Source organism: Dicentrarchus labrax, unplaced genomic scaffold, assembly GCF_905237075.1.
Source record: "Dicentrarchus labrax unplaced genomic scaffold, dlabrax2021, whole genome shotgun sequence".
Lineage (NCBI taxonomy): Eukaryota > Metazoa > Chordata > Actinopteri > Moronidae > Dicentrarchus > Dicentrarchus labrax.
In genome coordinates this window covers 14,749,891-14,769,092 of record NW_026136705.1, presented here as the reverse complement: position 1 = coordinate 14,769,092, position 19,202 = coordinate 14,749,891, and the positions used below count along the sequence as shown (strand labels likewise).

The following is a 19,202-nucleotide window of genomic DNA, read 5'->3' as shown; positions in this document are numbered from 1 at the left end:
TTTCCATTAAGGCGGGCCTACCTTATCTTCAACAGATCATAATGCATGTCAATAATGCATGATTCACTTCCAAAGCTCAAGAAGACAATCTGGTATGTCATAAAAAAATAAACTGACTATTATCATGCAGTAATCTGGGGGTTACTTAAAATTTAATTTTGAGTTAAACTGTGCCAATGTCCTGTTAACATGTCAGTCTCTAATGTACTCTATGAAAACACACAATTTGATCTAAGCATATACAGACAGCAAAGCATATAAACCTCACCACTTAGTAAAATATCGCCAATGTCACTAGGTGATAACAGTAGCTTCTGGTTGTGTCTGTCATGAATAATAGATAATAGTTAATAATAGATATGCCAACATATCCTTATTTTCATATTTAAATGTTACATTATCTTTGTATATGTTTATAAATGTACCTACATTTATTAAAAGTACACAATTGACTGTATATTCAAATATAAAAACAGTACATGGGAAGTTTTTGATTTGAATAACAATTTTTAAATCAAAGTAAAATAGATATACAGTTAGAAACTCTATAAAAAAAAACAAGGAAAGTTACATGCCTTACAGTTGTTCATAACTGTACTGAAGCAATTGAGTAAGAATATTTACTATCTCTTTACCCCTGAGTGTTAGTAACCTATACATTGGCAACTTTAAGATAATGACCTAGATCTACAGATTACACATCTGCCTGTTTGGGATAACAGGGAGTTAAAAATACAAGTTTATATTGGTATTATATACATAACAATGTATTGGTAATGCCGGCTTTTAGCCCAATAAAAACATAATTCATGATAGAAACAGTATAAGGTCACTTCTCAGCACATCAGATATTTCTGAGTAATTTTCAAACAAAGAATATCACTCAAGGCAGACATTTTGTGCAGTATAAGAATAGATAGAAAATACCCAGCTTCTAGCGTGCAAGGGCTCATAGTGGCTTTAATATCTCCTAAAGAAAAAGTGTGAATAGTTATGACGACGGCAGTGCACCAACACAGATGGTTTTACCAGGTCCTCTGTGAAGGTGCCTCACACAGAGCAAGGCTGCGTTCACGTGGGACTCTTGTCATCTGTCACATTCACAGACAAGTCTGCACTGAAACCACCTCAGTAGTGTTGTTGACTTGTGGGCATGTCTGGGAAAGCTCAAGAAACAAGTCTGTACAAATTCACTGGCTCTGTCACAGGTACATCAAGGTTTCACTTTTGGGAATTATGAACTGGATTATGGTAATGTCATGTACAATGCATCACTCTAAGTCATCTGTTGACATAGATGCATCAAGGCCAAGAAAGCCTATTCACAAGCTCCATATGCTGCCCATTGTCTGCTGGTTGTTCTCTAAAACTCTTAAAACTTTGAGAGGATAATTTACAGAGGCACTGGTAAAACTTGGCAAGACTGTGTGCCACACAGGATTGTGTGATTGTATGTGACCCTCAAACACATACAAATCTGTTCAATCTCAGGTTACAGAACTTCCTTATATTCAAACTCCAAACCCCACTGCATAAAAATAGCAACATACTTAGTCCTGTTTTTCTACATGAAGATTGCAGCGTCTACAGTGTGATCTGTTGAATTATTACATATTTCCAAATCAGTAGTTGCCTGTCTACATTCACCACTGATGCTACGTATCTGCCCAATGCCAGACTTGTCCAGATTGCTCGATAGTACTCACACAGTTCCTCATGGCTCAGTAAAGGGAGATAGCAGTTAGTTTGGAGTTGGCTTAAGATTAGAAATATGACTTGATAATGCTCCAGCAGCATGAATGAAAGCCACATTATGTCACTACTCAGTTACAGTGTTAAGGCTAAATGTAATCAATTATCATTGGGTAGATTTATAGCACCGGGACACAGAACTGTGGAACCAATATGGAAATACCTAAAAAATGAAATGCAATGGTCAAACTATCCATGTCTCTGCTTTCTCAAAGCCAAGCAGATAGGGGAATGTTCTGTTCTCGACTGCTGACAACATGGTTAAAAAATAATTCACTTGGTTGTCATGGTAACTATAAAAAAAGCAACAATTAACGGTAAATCAACACCCTCTAATTATCTTGTCCTCCCCCCCCCCACAGTTTTCCCACCTGATCATTTATCCAAAACTATTAAAATGACTTTGCTTCCGTCAGTCCTCACTCAACATGTTAGCTACTATTTTCCGATACAGCATCCTGATTTAGTAAGTTATCCCTCTTATCAGTACTGTCCCTTTTCTGCTCTATCCAGTCTTTATTTCAGCTACCATCCAGTCATCTCTTTATATCCGTCACCATAACAACCACAAATGTTCTGACAGATTTGCTGGCACTGCAGTGAGAGGTGAAGCCTCAGAGGGAGAGAGTGAGAGTGAGCGTGAGAGAGAAAGAGAGAGAGCCACCCACCCACCCAAAAACCTTGCACCAATAACTGTACACTATGTTCCCAGATCATGTGAGATGCTTGATTTGCAATACAACCTTGCAATCCTCTCCTGACTCGTACATTCATTTATGTGTTCTGCAGACATCATGAACAAGCTGGCCGGTAGATTTCAGTGGTTATGTCCACACGAGCCCATCATCATTCAAAAATACAATACGATAAAAAAACATCAATGATGAACAAGTAAATTGTGCTAAAGTAATGTGTTCTCCTCACCATGGAAGTGCCAGTGCTGTAACTACTTTAGTGTACTGTGCTGAACACTAGCTGGAACTACAAGGAGGAGGAGAATGTGGTGCAGCAGTCGTTGTTGCCATTATGTAGTGGTCTGATCTGGGCTGAGCTGTGGTTATGTCCAAAGCCCTATAGGAGCCATGCCTTCCTTAGTGCCCAGTGGGGGCAGCAGGTTTTCCTCACACAGGAACTTCAGGGGGAAGCGGACCAGCAGCCCTCGGACAGCTTTCAGCTCCTCTCTGGTCTGCTCAGGGTCTGTGTCGAAGAGGCGTTCCTCGCTGGAGTAGTCCTTCAGCTCTCGCATGTTGTGGACAGTGTTGCAGGGCAGACATTTGAAGACCTGTATCACAGCAGGGCCATAGCACAGACAAAGCCCACAACAACAAAGGAGAGGTAAGAAAACTGCACGTTGGAGTAAATAGGTCTTAAATGTCCTGGTTTAGGATAGGATTGTCTTATTACCTTATCATAAATGGTGGCATTCTGTTTAGCAGCAGCATTCCAGGCCAAGAAGAAGAAATCATCACTGATTGGATCATCAATATTGATACTGGGGTCCGAAGAAGCTCCAACAAGAACACTGGAAGCAAAAATAAATAACAAGCGCATTCAAACAACACAAAGGTTTCTCACTTGTTGCCAGTTAGGATTTGGTAGCTGACACTTCCCAGTACATAGAAAACCATCTGTAGTAACCAATCATGGTCATACATTAAGAGAATGTCATTTCAGGAGCATATTTTGTCCTGACCTGAAACACTCTTTGCGCAGAGCGAGTGTGAGGGGTCCTGCCTGGTACTCCTCCCCTCCCATGACGGATGGGACCCGCTCTTCATCTTCCACAAACACTGCCAGCTCGCTGTCTCTACAGCCCAGCATGCTGCGGTCATTGATGTTGGCTGATCCTGGAACACATGTGGAAAGTACAAGCGTTCACAATCTGTCTTTTCGAAGTCATCATTCTTGTCAAAACAGTTTTTAATGCATAAAGCAACTATCAGAATGAAATAACCAATTATATCAGATGTATTTTTCAGAATGAATGCTGCTTTGCTGTTCAGTGCATTCAGTACTGAGGTAGGATTAAGGATTTAAAATGAGAGGTTAGGTATACTCTATGTGATGAAATATGCCCATGGTCAGTTGTGAAGTAAGTGCACAACAGTCCCAACTGCATTTCACTAGCTAATTTGGTCACAAATACATTGCTTTTCCTGTGAATGCTTTACAATAATGGCACCCTACGTTTTGCTGGACTATGTGCATGCATAATTTCCTGTGAATCCCTTGTGCACATGTATTTGAATCCAGTATGGGAATAACAGACTCCGCCACTAAGAGTGAAAACTATTGTGTAGTGAGGTAATTAGAGAATCTGAATATATTGAATTAATGAAATATCACAACCATAATAAGTATCAAAGATGGGGTTTGCTTTTATGAAATAGCTATTTATGGTTAATACTTACTTAATTCTCCACACTCCACCAAAAAAAGTTTATTTTTATTATATATCTATTTATCCATATATATCATCTTTGTTTTGTGTGTAGCAGCTTGCATGTTGTTTAATCTTGAACCTTGAAATTAATGACAGAATCTCTAAATAAGATTCTTGTTATTTGTGCAGCTTTTCAATATTCATGCTGTACGCTGTCCTTCATTACTCAGTCTTGCTAAACCCAAGCCCCTGTGCTGTGGTACACCCTACTTAAGGAGATTACACTTTCAAATGTCATCCTCTTGATTATTCATTATTATTACAGATAAATGTCTATATATTTGTTCACTTGCATTTGACCGTGGTTATATTTGTTTTGAATGGGGCTATTAAACTACAGCTAAAATGTACTGATGAGAATACACTGTAATTTCATACCATCATTAAAAGCCTAGAATACATTAAAATACACTACTTATGGAAGGAGATTCGCTATTTTGTCATGGAGCTCAATGATGACTCAAGGTGACTCACCAATGATATAGCAGCGGTCATCAGCAATGAGGGTCTTGCTGTGAACATAGATGAGCTCTGTGACAAACGACTGGGAGAGCTGGGAATGCGTTCTCAGGCCGCAGAGTGTGATGTACTCAGTCCACTGGTCCTCAACTGGGGGGGCAAACCAGAATCAAATTATTACAGATTTATTAAGAATATCAGATAGACATTGACTAAAATGGATGTGAAAAGAAGATTAAGAAGTCAAGGATGAAAATAGAGACTTGTGGGCAGATACCTAGAACCAGTAGCTTCAGATTAAAGGAGCCACAAGAGGAGAAAGAAAGACAGAGATGTTAGAGAGGAAACAGGAGGTGTTTTGGGATGTCAGGTGGATTTTGTGGTTGAAATAAAAGCAGATGCTGAAAACTCACTTTCACTAAGTCTTGACAAGATGGAGTGCTCCCCTCGGCACATGGTCCTAGGATATTAAACATCCATTAAAATTAAAAATTAATGAAAAAGTTATATTGGTAAACAGAATGTACAAAGTGACATTACACAAAAGACTTGGAGATCTGATGGATGAATGCAAAGACCTTTCTAATACTTTCACAGTAACAACAAGCTTACTATGCTTGTGATGCATTATCACTTAATACAGCTTTAATTTGATAAGTCACTCAGTTATGACGAAAAAACAACACTTTCCAGTTATGCTTTAGGTTGATTGAAACCCCTGCCTTGTGCTATTAAAACAAATTAAATTACACAAAATTAAATGATCTTATCCACTTTTATAAAAAAAAACTAAAAATCTTTAACTGGATAAATAATTACTTCTGTAATGCACAACAGTCAACAACTGTCTCAATTCAATTTGAGCAAAACACCCACTTTAGCACATAAATATTTAAGTATATTAGACCAATTAGAACAAACTGTTATCCAAATGGATAAACGGTCTATGAAAAGTTCTCAAGGACACAAAACCTGTGATCTAAATAATTTTAGCACAAACAATCAGTGACAGAGCTGAAGTAAATCTATCTTAGCTACAACTCTAGAAGATTGGAAACGTGTCTTTGAGCCAGATGAAAGTTCAGAGGTCGGGTTTTTCCTGTGGTTGTTGTAGGTTGTAGTGCTTGTTATGGTCTGTGGGCTGTCGGTAGAATGGTAATGGGAGGGAAAGGCTCTCACCTGTAAGTGAAGTGCAGAATAGCTTGGATGGCATTGCCACCTCCTGCACTGATGTCTCCCTCAAATCCAGGAAGCAGAGGAACCACCACAAACACCCTGTACTTCTTCTGCTCTCTGCAATAAGACATAATGTCAACATCTACGTTGTCACTCACCTATTCTGTTTTATGATTTATTGTGTAACACAGGTAACATCTCAAGTAATTCACTGATATTTTCTGCTTAAAGATAATAAGATAAAATTATGTTTGTTCTTTGTTTAAGATGTTTGACTCCACTTTGAGCACAGACTTCATGAAAAGCTGCTTCATGACTTCAAGCTTCAAGAATGTATGTGCACAAAATGAATAAAGCGTCACATAAATCTGACTTGTACACTCAAACGAGACCTGTGTGCTCGCAAGATTCGATCCACAATGGCATCGCCGATCCTATTATGGACAGTCTTCTCATCGGCACAGCTGATGAAGAACTGGTTCTGAGGGCAGAGAGAAGGCAGATGGTGGCTCGGTGTGAGGTGAGGGCTAAAACAGACAGGTAGCTGGCAAGGAAGGGGCCGAGCTGTGATTGCATTCAGACTCATGAAACCTTGTGATTAGGCACACGTTGGCTGCACAATCTCTCAGTGAAATGTGAAATTAATATGTCAAATGGTGTGTAAGTAAGAATCGCGTGCTGAAATGTCAGAAATATAGAGAGGCCAAAGTATAAAATTTTAATTAAACAAAATATAACTCTTTCTTAGGTGTTGCTACTTAAACAATTTGAGGTTACACATTTTTTGCCATGTCTGCCTTTCACTGTCTTACTGCCATTACAAGGAAGACTTTGGGAGCCTAACACACAGCAAGTTTAAACGATTTCAGCAGGATTTGTCTGTTTGAATGTAGAGATGTCAAATCAATTATTAAAAAGCACAGACAGACATTCTAACTATGTTCAGCCTACGCTATGAAGTACATGTTTGTCTGTAAGTATACGGGGGGTTGCGACATTACCTCGATGTAGATGTAGTGCTCGCTGTTGTTGATGGTCTGGATGTAGGCGTTGAGGATCGAGTTCTCACAGGTTCCAGTAGACCAACGATCAGCAGAGCGCAACACCTGAAAAAGAAAAGCATGTTTAGGCTGAATCATGTCACCAGATTTTGAAGGAAATATATAAAGATTTTCCTTTACTACACTGATTTCTGTCACAGTTACAGTTTTGTTAAGTGTTTCTTAACGTAAATCATGGCTAAATAAGCAAAGCTCATTGAATTAATGTATGTTTTATTTGCCTTACACACTATATTAACTTGCTGTCACCAAATAAACTTATATACTTGCAACACAGAAGAACACAATTAATACCACTTCATATAAATACAGTATTTTTAAAGTACTTTTTAAAACTTCAGCTTCAGAAATCTGAAACTGCTGCCATAATTTTTCCAGTGATTTAAATTGGTGTACTCGGTTGCTTGCATGAACTTCTACTTCACTTACAGGAACACTCTGTATGCTCGACAGCTCTAACACAGAATGTGGCGACTGAGCCACTGTCCCTGAAACCTGAATAAAGGATCAACAAAACCCGATAGGAAAGCTATGGCATAATAGGGAGCAGGGGTTAGGGTTACAGGCCACAACCCACAATAGATTAAGATAATACGCACAGCAAAAGCTATTGTTGCCCAACCCCTACTGTTTGAACACTTCAAAACCATAGCATATGATGTTGAATGAGAGTGGACCACATTTCCCATGAAGCCTGTTGTAAATAAGATGCTTCCACTTGTCTTCCCTCCCCATCTTTGGCAGTGCATTTGTTTTCTCTGGCTTTACTAAACAGGATAAACATTTTGGAAGTGAGTTTTTCTCTACAGGCTTTACTCTTGTTCCACCATCTGCCTTCGCAAAAAGCTCTGAATACTTCAGCTGCACTTCTAAAGCCAGAACAGTGTCTCTTTGTTGTACTGCAAAGAAATCCATCTGATTTCCTGCTAGAACTGACTTGCAGTCACACAATGTAATGCCAAATAGAAGCCAGTATGGGCCTTAACTCTTCTTGGCCTTTTTTGTTTACAATTACATTTCTCTAAATTCTTTAAATTAATATTGAGATGGCCAGCAGCATGGTTTCTTTTATAAACTCAAAATGTGTGAATTTACTGTGTTTCTAACTTATGTTACTGTCTTCAAATGAGAAATCCAACCCAGATCTTGTCCTGATGAAGGGCATCTTTAAAGCTACAGGAATACTGTGGTAGTGTTGTCATCGTGTGTGTTTTTCTGTGCAGGACACTCTGGTTTTTGGATGGCTCTAGTGTGAAACCTGTCTCTGGTGTTCTTTTCGGTGTTTGGTAAACTTGTTTCACAACTGGTCGCTGTTCTTTGGCAGAGCTGCCACCCACGGTGAATAGAAAGAAAGTCTGATTTATCTGGAACACTAACATCACGTGGGAACAGTTTTTTTAAGAGACTCTACGCATGTGTGAAGTCTAAAAAGCACTACATTAGCCAAATAAATGCACCTGGCAGTGTTGTGAGTTTCATGTACGAGGGGGGAATAAAAATGCACCGTGACAAGAAAAGTACTGTAACTTACAACCACCACAACCAGTTGATATATATGTTCCACAGGTCACTGACTTTCATTTGTGCTAAAATGATATGGATCACAAAGATTTCATGTCCTCAAATACTTTTCATAAACTGTACATTTTTATCTTGTAGTTCAAAACGTGTAGCCAATGTAAGAGTCCTAATAGACCTATATATGAATTTATTTATTTAAGATCTTAAAAATTAGAAACAGCAACTTAATAAAATAATAATAATAATAATACTCTATCTTGTTCTAGGGGAAATGTTATATAGCACGAATGATTTTCCATCACATACCCATTTTTTCTGTTTACCTAATGACATCAAACACAACTTTTACACAGCTGTTGGACACATAGTGTCTTGGTCTTTGGTGAACGTGTGCGCTTAAATACCTGCACTTTGGCTTTTGTGGACCCAGGCACAGTGAATGAGAGTGAGTCAGCAGTACAGTGAGATTTGGGGAGAAGGTAAGGGTAGAACTCGTCCTTGTACTTGTTTTTGAAGATCTGGAAAAGACAAAACAGATACATGAACGCCTGATTCCTGACCTTCCTGTTAGTCATGTTTCCTACAGAAGTCTTATATAAATATTACAAATTTAGCTCTATGTGATGACTTTAAATAAATATGAACTTTTTTTTACTTTCTTTACACCTCCAAATAACTGCTTTGGATAGTTATAGTATAACATGTGTTAAAGCCATCTGAAGCTTGTTTATCCGTAGACTGATAACAGCAGAGCAGCCTCTCTAAAATGATGAGGATGTTTTCAAAACTATGACAATAAAAGCCAAGTAGCTTTAGAAAGATAGAACTTTCCTTTGAGTCTGACCTTGGTGAAGTTCCAGCGCTGGATGAAGTGGCGGGCTACATCCCTGGCAGCCTTACCATGAATAGCTGCAGACAGATCACGCCACGGCATGCGAGGAACTTGAGTACGGTCGATGTTATCTGGAAAAATATAAAAAGCAATTCAGCTCCCTGTACAGAGCCTATCAGTGAATTTGCATGTGTGTATGCGTGTGTGTGACTAAAGGAGATATTGATAACATACCTTCGAACGGTTTGTCTAGTTGGACCCAGTCTTTCCTGATAAAGTTGCTATAGTCTTTGCCAAGCCACAGTTTGGTGTTGCCAGTCAGATCACCGGGGTCTTGCTCTGCTTGCTTATCTGGTTCAATTGGCTGGAGACCATCAGCCACACCATTATCCTGGTAAACAAAGGCATCCGTTAGTGCCTGCATGGAGTGTGACATACTGAATGCTCACTTGTTCATGAACTACTACAAACATATTCATGCTTCATCAGTGGCAAGATAAAAAGACAGTTTCAACACGTTCTTACTCCAGTATCTCCTTTGGGCTTCCCATCGGTCACACTGTTGGCTCTCTCTGTCATACCCAGGTCAGTTAGCCGGTACTGGCTGTCATCCCACCTCCCAAAAGCCAGGTCAAGCCCCCCCACAAAGGCTACTGTTTGGTCAATGGCCACCATCTTTTCATGGTGAGCCCACAGGAACACCACAGACGACACATGGTCAGGGTGTCGCATTACCTGAGGGGGGTTAAAATTGACATTAAAACATGAAATAAGATAAAAAAAGTAAAAAAAAAAAAAAAAAAAAAAAAAACGTGAGATAAGGCCTCTGTTCATTGTGTAGCCATTTCCTGTACATCATATTATGTGGAGATGTGACTGACCTTGATGTTTGGGTGCATATTCATAAGAGTCCTCTTGCTGTGCTCACTATTGATGCCGAGTGCCATCTCCACCTCTTTGTAGAGAAGAACGCACACTTTAACTCCTTGTTCCTGCAAAAAAAGGGAGAGAGGTTCAAAGAGAGGTGATGCCATTTGAAAAATTATCAGCAAGGGTAATGTGAAATTAGAAAATCATTCAAATTGTAAGTGATTTAAAAGTGAAGAACAAGACAAAAAGAATCCCTACTGCTTTGCGTTTGAGTATCTCATCCAGGCGCCAGTAGTTATCAGTTGCTGGTCTCTTTAGGAACACTTCAGGGCTGAGCCTGAGAGAGAAGACACATATTTTACTATTTTCACATTATTCACATTAGAAATGCACTTACGTAGCTGAACTATTTCAACGGTGCACCTCTTTATTTGGTAAAACAAAGCCTCTTCAATACTTACCACCAATCTGTGATGTAGATTTCCTCCTTGGCTTGCTCGAGAGCATCAGCCAGGTCTGCAAAGTACCCACTTCCATTCACATACCTTCAAACGACAAGCATGAACCATAAAAAAATTAACAAATGAGGACGAAATCTGAAGACAGAAAGCTGTAAATCTCTGTGTATCTAACCATTTAGTGAGTGTGTTCTCCCGTGGCGGAGCGAATCCTTCGAATCGTTGCACTTTGAGAAAGTCAGAGCTTTCTGCCAGCCCGTTGATTTCATGACTCCACCAATGAGCCTGTCTGTAGCTGCTGCATTTGATGATCAGACTCCTGAACAAGAACAAACAAGCCATGCATGTATCATAAACACAATATAACCCTATATATAAATACATGCAATACATTGGAGCTATCAATGCATAGGCAAACCCACAGCTGACCTACCGAGTGAAGTTCTCAAAGCAGACTCCATATTTGGTGTCTGTGTAAGCACGGCCCACTTTCACTTTGAACTCTGGGTCAAACAGCAGCACAAAGTTGATGCTGCCGTTGTCTCTGTCCATATACATCAGGAAGGAATCTTTCACCACCAGCCAGCGCCGTGACCAGCGGAAACAGAACTGATGATGGCCAATGCAGTTCAGCCCTTGGATCCGGTGGCCCCCGGACCTCTTGTAGATGGGTCCCTCCCTGAGAGAAGATGACACATGTTGCACAATAAATCTCTATCAAGTCATGTATGCCACTTTTTCTCTTCTATCACTCTAACTCAAGAAGTTTGCTTACAAGCCTTTGGGTCCAAGATCAGTGACGAAGGAGAGAGCACCGACAGAGAGGAATTCCAGCTGAAAGAAAAGTAGATGAGAAAATGACAACATTACAACCACTTTGTACTGTATGTGTGTGCTGTATGTGTATATTTGTTTTAAAGCTACTACCATGCTGTGATCATTCCTACAAAATACGTTCTCCAGCAGGCCATTCAGGTACTCCTCAAGGTATTTCTGCCACAGAAAAGCAGAACGTACATAAAATGTATACAATTTTGAAACACAACTCGACACACAGCAGCCAGAGAGTGACAAAGTCTTGTGCAAGTGAGACAATAGATGAATTTTATTAAATTGTCATTGTGGATCATGTACTATATGAATGTATCTGCTTGATTTGTTTGATACCATCTTGCTGGAAGTCCTTCTGGTCCTTTCAGTCCCGTGTAGGCTGGGCATTTCCTCTGACATAGCTCTCATCTGCTGCCTGTCCTTTGCAAACCTTTGAGAGAAATTTGAATATTCAAAATATTGAATTCTGATTATAAAAACTCTAAGCAGCCCATCACTTGAAGAAGTGAGATGAGTTTATTTGCATGATTAAGACAAACAGATTGGTGCACAGACTTTCCCAGAGGCAGCAAATGAAGCATCATCCTGTGCTTGTAAAGGTCCCGATGTAGCTCCTGGAAGTGCTTGTACTTTCTCTTCACTGTCCAGTGAAAGTGGCCATGAGTCAGCCGTACTGTGTACAGCGTGCCTACATGGACCTGGAGGGACATTATAGAAATGATGGACATAAGAATGATGGTTAAAAATGTCTAAAAATCTAATACCAAACGACATTCACAGAATTTTAAATTACTAGGGGGTTACTGGGTTTGGATTAGGAGTTCTGACCTGGGTCTTATTTTCATAACTCTTTATTTTCCTTCTTATCAGTTGTGGTCACATTTCCCTCACAGATTTTGTTGCTGAGCACTGGGCGACACAGGGCCACAGTTTTACCTCAATAACCAATCAGGCAAGAGATTAGAAAGCCACTTATTTGAGAGTTAAAAATGAAAGTTAACACACAAGTGTCAATTCTAGTTGTCCATTGCCCTGTAAAACTGCATAAGGTAAGTTTAGCAGATCAGGGCTGAACCAGGAGGTAGTTCTTCCTGATCTAATGGACACTGAACATAATCTTAACTAGGGACTGTTTTAAGTTTCCAATGTTCTTGAGATGCATGTCTTTGGACCGGACTTGGTAGTAGGAAATATCTGAAAGAGTGATTTAAGTTAAATGTGTCATCTAGAGTTTTCTATAAACGCTATAATCATTTTAACAACCAAAAGAGAAAATGTAAATATATTTCCATATAAAATAAAAAAACAATTAACAGATGTACCTTTGAGCGAGTAGTGTATTTCTCAGTGTTGTCCACTCTGCATGTAATAGGGATACCAGGCATCAGGTAAGGTACACCCTCCTCTTTTACTTCATGAAGATGATGCACCACAAGGAATGGACGACCCTCTGTGATTTGAAAGATTAGCACATTTTAGTGAAATTCTTCTGATACAGCCAATAGAGTGTCAACGGGCAGCTCATGCCTTAAATTTAATGCATTTATAAAGGGACCATTTTATTTTTTTTACCACTGCTTGACATGAGGCCATCTATCTCATCTGGACTCAGAATGTGCAGGTCGTTCAAAAAGCGTCTCCTGCCCAGGTTTTGGGCTGTTGAGCTTTGAGCCACTGGCTCAATCACATCCTCTGTACTGGCCATTGCACTGTTGTTGCAAGTGCCAGCTGCCCTGGTGAAGAGACAAAAGCAAAGGGAGTTTTACATTTATAGTCTAAAAGTCTGAGAACCTTCTCACCAATAAGCATACATAATGGGCACTACAGTGGCATGAATTAACTAAAGATCAAACAAATGTGAAACTGAGACTAATCTCTTCATACACACCACGGCAGAATGAGATTTTAAAGTCAAAATAAACAATAAAGTCATTCAGTGTCACAGTAAAGGCAAATGCAATAGTGTGTTTCTGTCTATGCTCACATCATTTTCATGTAGTGTAGTAGTTCAGTGGGCTGTTAACTTTCAGCATAACTAAGTTTCACTTAGTTTATCTACATGTAAAAATGTAATGTCTGAAGTCAATACAAAGTGTAAGTCTCTCCTTTATTATCGGAAGCAATATATTTTATACCATGTGTCCATAATAATCGATTGAGAACAAGTAGTGGGGCTTTTTTTAGTATCACTGGTAACTATTACTAATAGTAGCAGGGGTGTGCAGTGGTAGATTATGAACATAAAAATAACACCAATAGATGAAGCAAAAAAAAAGGCAAAACTATCTCTAAAATCAGCAGCCACAGCAGTACTTGCATTAGCTGTGATGGTAATAGTAGCAGCTGAAGTATCAGTTACATTAGCTGTACTGAGTAGTAGCAGTAATAACGACACTAGCTGAAGTAGTAGCAGTTGTTTAAGCAGCAGCGGTACTATAACTGAAGCAGTGTGAGCAAGAATCAGCTGTAATAATACCACAGCAATAAATGGAGAGTGTCTGAGGAGAGTTAGTGAAATAATCAGTACAAGCAGGTTCTTGAAGTTAATCTAATCACTGAGGAATGCGACATAGCACGATCACACAATAGGAATTCAAGTACAACTCAGTATCACAGCAGTGAACAGCAGACTATGCAATGTTAGAAGTAGCACGGTTAAAATGAACAAAAACAAGAGAGCATTCATACACTGCGGGCGCCTTGTAGTGTTTACCTGTTGATCAGGTCATCGGTATTGCGACATATGAGAAGTCTGTGGCGACCAGTGAGAGAAAAGGGTGTGTGTGTGAACCCTTTTGTATAGTGTGTGGGTAGATATCTTTGAATGGCTGAATGTTTCCTGGGCAACGAGGCAAAGTGGAGGGAGGGTGTATGTGTGTGAAGGAAAGAGAGAGGGGGGGAGGGGGGGGAGAGAGAGAGAGAGAGAGAGAGAAAGAACCAAATCTACTTCCTAAAAAAAGACACCTTAGTTTCTCCTACACAATTGGAAGACTGAGCTGTATTCAAATGGTTGCAATCTGCAACTTAACCACTAGATGCCACTGAATCCTACATACTGGACCTTTAAGTGGCAGGAATAACAACAAAGGTCAAGTGATATGACTTCAGTAATCAGTCATTCTGGGATCGTTCATCCTACTCAAATGTGTTTTTCTTTGAAGGTCCTCCTTATAATTTTGTTAAAGCACCCAATGGTGACCACAAACCTAAAAGTTTCCCCCAAGCTCTTTGCTGATGTACAGTAACTAAACATAGTCCGCAGTTTGAAAACATCAATGGTGAGCTGAGGAAGAAGCTTCATGATTTTGGCACTAAAAACCAACACCACTTAGAAACCCAGCACTGTGCAGCACATGCTACTGGTTGTACAAAATATTTGCTTTTTTAATTTACACAATCACAAAGAAGATGTAACAGACAGGAGAAGAGCATTTTTTAAAGATATTTTTGGGGCTTTCTGTGCCTCTATTTGACAGGACAGGCGAGGACACACAGGAAAGGGGGGAGGGGGGACAACACGCAGCAAAGGGGCCGCGGGCCGGAACTGAACTCGGTCCACTGCGGCAAGGACTTAACGCTCCACCAGATGAGCCCCCACGCGCCCTAGGAAAAGAGCATTTAAGCTGAGATAATAGTCTCTGACTCAGTTACAGGAGGCTCTCTTCTACATTTTGTAAATTCAGATAATAATGATTGATTAATACATACAATGCTCATATTCATTACATAGGTTTGTTTTGGGTCACTAGTCGGGTCTATTTGCTGTTTCCACTTCCAATCCTAGATCATTTCAGCCATGTAAGTTGACATTAAACCCTGTCATTTAAATTCCCCTCTCACTGTTTGTTGACACAGATATGTTGGCAAAACAATGAGCTCTCTGGTCTGTTGAGTGCAATGAAGATTTTCCCTGTGTTTACTGATAGATGAACAGATAGCTCATATGTGCCACTAAGCACACATAATGTGCAGTACTCTGGCATGCGGAAAAAAACTAAATACTGACCAATAAAATGTATGAAACAGAGACCAATGTTTTCATACCACAGCAGATTGAGATTATAGAGAGATATGTTTGATTGGCCTTTAAGGAAGAGATGTGTAGGGTTGACTTGACAAGATTTTTTGTTTGCTGGAGTGAAAGTTTTTCTGTACTATTTTTTCAGGCTACATGTGAAATACAACACTACACCCACCCAGAGTCCTCTACAACATGAGCCAAACTGGCCAGAGGGGAGTGCTATTACTGAAAAGCGAGCCACATCTTACACACCAAATAGTCATATGAGCATAAATCTGGATCAGTTAACACTTAATGTTGCCAGCCGCAGAGAGTAATAAGGCCATGAGAGATTTAAAGCCCCTATGTGAAGGATTTGGAGACTTTGGTGACTCCCAGTTGTTTTCATCATAAAAGACACCTGGCTGACACAAGGGGAATGTAGATGGAGACATTTAGAAACACCGGGACACTGAGAATAATCAAGCAACACACAGACACATTTTCATTGGGATTGTCTATTTTCTCTACAAACAAAAACTTACCGCAACAGAATAATTAAAAAGTTGCTATAATCAGATGAAAATACTACACACAATACACCCTGACATCACTGCTGGGTCACAGGGGAAACTGAACACCTCTGACAATACAACACATGTGAAACTTTAACCAGAGGATGTCAGTGAAACAAGGCTATTCATCTCAGTAAAGTCTACATAAAGGATGTTTCTATGCATCTTACCATCACAAAAGTGGCTCAAGTTTACAACTTATTTAGCAGTTTTCCAAATTTACCATGATAAGACAAACACATATCTGAATGTGATCTGATTCATGCATTGTTCTAACTGAAGCACATTACCAGCACCTTCTTTACTACCGATTACAAATGTGTAAATTTAAATAAAATAGCCTCACCTACACAAACGTGTATGTCCTCTTCTATAGGGGGGAGCTATGTTTTGCATATGCTAATTTAGCGTATCTGATCTTGTACTAACAATACAAACATGGGCCCTTTAAAGAGCAAAACACGTGGCACCAGACTCTGAAACATGCAACCAAATGACAGGATCTGAATGTGTGTCATAAATTCCTTCATGACTAAAACAACAGTGCTGAGTCAACTCCTGCTCAGTACAGGGGACCACCGGATTTCCCCAAATTTGCACAGTTAAAATCGCCTAAAATACGGATTCTTCCCGACTGATTCAACAAGCTTTAACCAATTAACGTGAGAGTGAAGTGAACACAGGTTTCATAAAGGTGCTTTAAGACACAGTTTTGAAGAGAAACACGCACTTTCTATTGTGAGAGTTTGGGTGAGGTTTGTAGTAGGGTGTGCTATTGCTTCACCGGAAAAACGTTTTTCTTCATCTTAATATAAAAATGTTTTTAAATGGACACCACCATGGCAACAGTGTATCTTTAAAGTCGTTTTAACACTCCGGACGTCAAGGTACTCTGGCTGTGGAGGCTTCAAATGCTGAAGGCGAAGTTTTGTCGTCTCCACCCATTCCCTGTTTCTTACAGCGGCGCATTACACACACACACACACACACACACACACACACACACACACAAAATACACCTCCATGTACAAAACCACGCCACTAACAGACACCTGGTGGCAACGCCATTTACACATTACACCGACAGTCTCTATGTATTCGTGCCTCGGTGGTGTTAACGATGTTCAACGACAGCTCACACACAGACAGTCAGTCAGTCAGTGAAATATGCGTCCGAGTTAGGCCTACTAAAAGATACTTACTCTGAGTTTCAAACACCACCCCGCCTCAGCACTGCTATTCCACACGTGTGGTAAAAAAGATATCACACACACATTCAGGCTAAAAGTAATGTATCATCGTATTCCTGTATTTTCTTAGAGGAGAGTTCATTTGTGCTCCCCGTAGGTGATGCACACTTTAGTCCCTCCCATCGGGTGTCCAGTGGGACAGTATGGAGGAAAAAAAGGAAATAACTTGAAAATGAGGCGGCTGTGTTACAAAAAACAGGGCTCACACTTTGTCTTCGTATTTTTTAAATCAGATTTGTTTGTGTTTTTTGTCATATTTACGCAGCTGTATAAAGCAGAGCTACATGGCACAGACAGCTGAGTGTTCATGCTGATATAAACATGGGCTTTTTTTTTTTTTTCAAAGGACGAGACATGTTCAGAGACACACGGGGATATTATATTCACACCGATAGGGAGGAGAGGAGTCGTCGGTAAGGACTCAACGTGAATCTCGGACCTTATCACGAGATTCCGGTCAGCGTTTTTCAAAATTAAAAAACATTGATAGCGGAGATATGGCACGAAGAATGGCGTCCAAACACAAAGTTCACATCTTATATGTGGTTTTAGAAGCAGTCTTGTGTTTTGAATTAAGTTATTTCTATTAACTTTATCTAAATACGAGCTTTCTGGGGCTTTTAACGTTGTAGAAAAGCGAGCACACCGGAAGTACACATCGCGTCGTGGCTTCAGGGAGGTTTAACTTTGGTGGTATTTTGGTCTTTTTTTGAGGACAAGATAAATGTATATTTATACAAAAAAATCTACCGATTAGATTAATAATTTATTCATGTATTCACACGTGTAATATTTTTCTCTCCATCACGTAGAGACGAGAGAGAAGCAGGCTGCTCAGTGATGTGATGACTCATGCGAACCTGCCCAGGTTAAATCTGGTGGACAGTGATTTGAATGTGTAGCCCATCAGCCGGTTGCTTAAATTAACATTACTGCAAAGGATTTACGAACCTTTTTACAAAATGGGTGCAGTTTTTCTGCCAGGATGACAAAATAAAGCTCGAGAAAACCAAACCTGTATCACTTAGTTTCAGTTTATATGCAATGGCTGCTTCACATGCTCCCAGAAAGTATAGAAATACTGTGACAGCTGTTTGTATCTTCTTATTTCAGCCTACTTATTTTATTGGACACTTGTTCTCTACACATACTGACTCCAGTTTCTGTACTCATTCTGTACTAATGTTACAACTTGCTGACAACTTGAAATTACCAATATATACTAATACATACATGCATACATCCACATCCAGAGGAAGGGGGTCTCACATAATTTCCTTATTTGGTAACATTTGTTTTTGTGGTGTTTTTCCTTTTTCTCTAAATGAGCGTGTGGGCCTGTAAGAGACATTTTGCATCGAGCTGTACAATAAACTGACTTTATTTTTCAGTGCAAAATTTTAACTGAGGTGGATTAGTAAAATAAAAATCATCACATAAAAGCAGATACTGCCAAATATAAGTACAAACGGAACAACATGATTACAGTTTGAGACCCTCAGATCATTTACAGTTAGATTAAATCAATGTACCAATGTGTGATGTACAAAAGAATGTGTGTCTGCTTTGGTGTAGTGCATTTTCACACCACATGGAGGTGTTCAGCCACCACAACACAACACCAAAAGTCTAACTAGGGATTTAAAAATAATTTATAGCAGTACTCATCACTGATACTGAGTTTATGAATAAATAAAGATTCCAAGTGACTTAAGATGATTAACCTTATGTTTTATTGCACTGAGAATGGAATACATTTATTAAGCATCTATTTGACACATAGATTAAAAAAATACATAACTTTATTCAATGCCTGTATGCCTTTATTTTTCACATGAACATACTGCATAGAGCACAATGCCCACTGATGTACCACAACTAGACATATTGAGAATGAACATGAACTTGAAAAGTTAGACTTTTAGGTTATTAAACAGATTTACATTTTTATAAGGTTGAATTCTTTCAGTTTTG

The 19,202-nt window shown here is 39.4% G+C and overlaps 1 protein-coding gene across 2 annotated transcripts; it reads right to left on the bottom strand.

Moving 5' to 3' along the window:
- Nucleotides 1-133: 133 nt before the first annotated feature.
- On the bottom strand, nt 134-17,361 carry pld2 (phospholipase D2). 2 transcript variants are annotated; one of them, XM_051402227.1, is made up of 24 exons: nt 17,181-17,361; nt 12,976-13,136; nt 12,726-12,853; nt 11,959-12,101; nt 11,740-11,833; nt 11,500-11,565; nt 11,348-11,406; nt 11,006-11,251; nt 10,748-10,891; nt 10,576-10,659; nt 10,373-10,451; nt 10,126-10,236; nt 9,770-9,979; nt 9,479-9,635; nt 9,257-9,375; nt 8,817-8,930; nt 6,832-6,936; nt 6,223-6,311; nt 5,834-5,947; nt 5,068-5,114; nt 4,670-4,804; nt 3,446-3,599; nt 3,157-3,274; nt 134-3,034 (listed from the first exon to the last, which is right to left on the bottom strand). In XM_051402227.1, exons 2-24 carry the CDS (start codon nt 13,106-13,108, stop codon nt 2,810-2,812), a joined length of 2,874 nt encoding a protein of 957 aa, XP_051258187.1. In that variant the 5' UTR covers nt 13,109-13,136; nt 17,181-17,361; the 3' UTR covers nt 134-2,809. The 2 variants fall into 2 exon arrangements, with proteins under 2 accessions (XP_051258187.1, XP_051258188.1); XM_051402228.1 differs by lacking the exon at nt 17,181-17,361 and adding an exon at nt 14,117-14,260.
- Between the last annotated feature and the right edge of the window lie 1,841 nt (nt 17,362-19,202).

Excerpts from the sequence above, each read along its gene's own strand:
- pld2 (XM_051402227.1), bottom strand. The coding sequence starts at position 13,108 with ATGGCCAGTACAGAGGATGTGATTGAGCCAGTGGCTCAAAGCTCAACA. Across the intron at positions 12,102-12,725 it reads AATACACTACTCGCTCAAAG|GTCCATGTAGGCACGCTGTA; the intron begins GTACATCTGTTA and ends ATGTCCCTCCAG. Across the intron at positions 5,115-5,833 it reads ATTCTGCACTTCACTTACAG|GACCATGTGCCGAGGGGAGC; the intron begins GTGAGAGCCTTT and ends TTAATATCCTAG.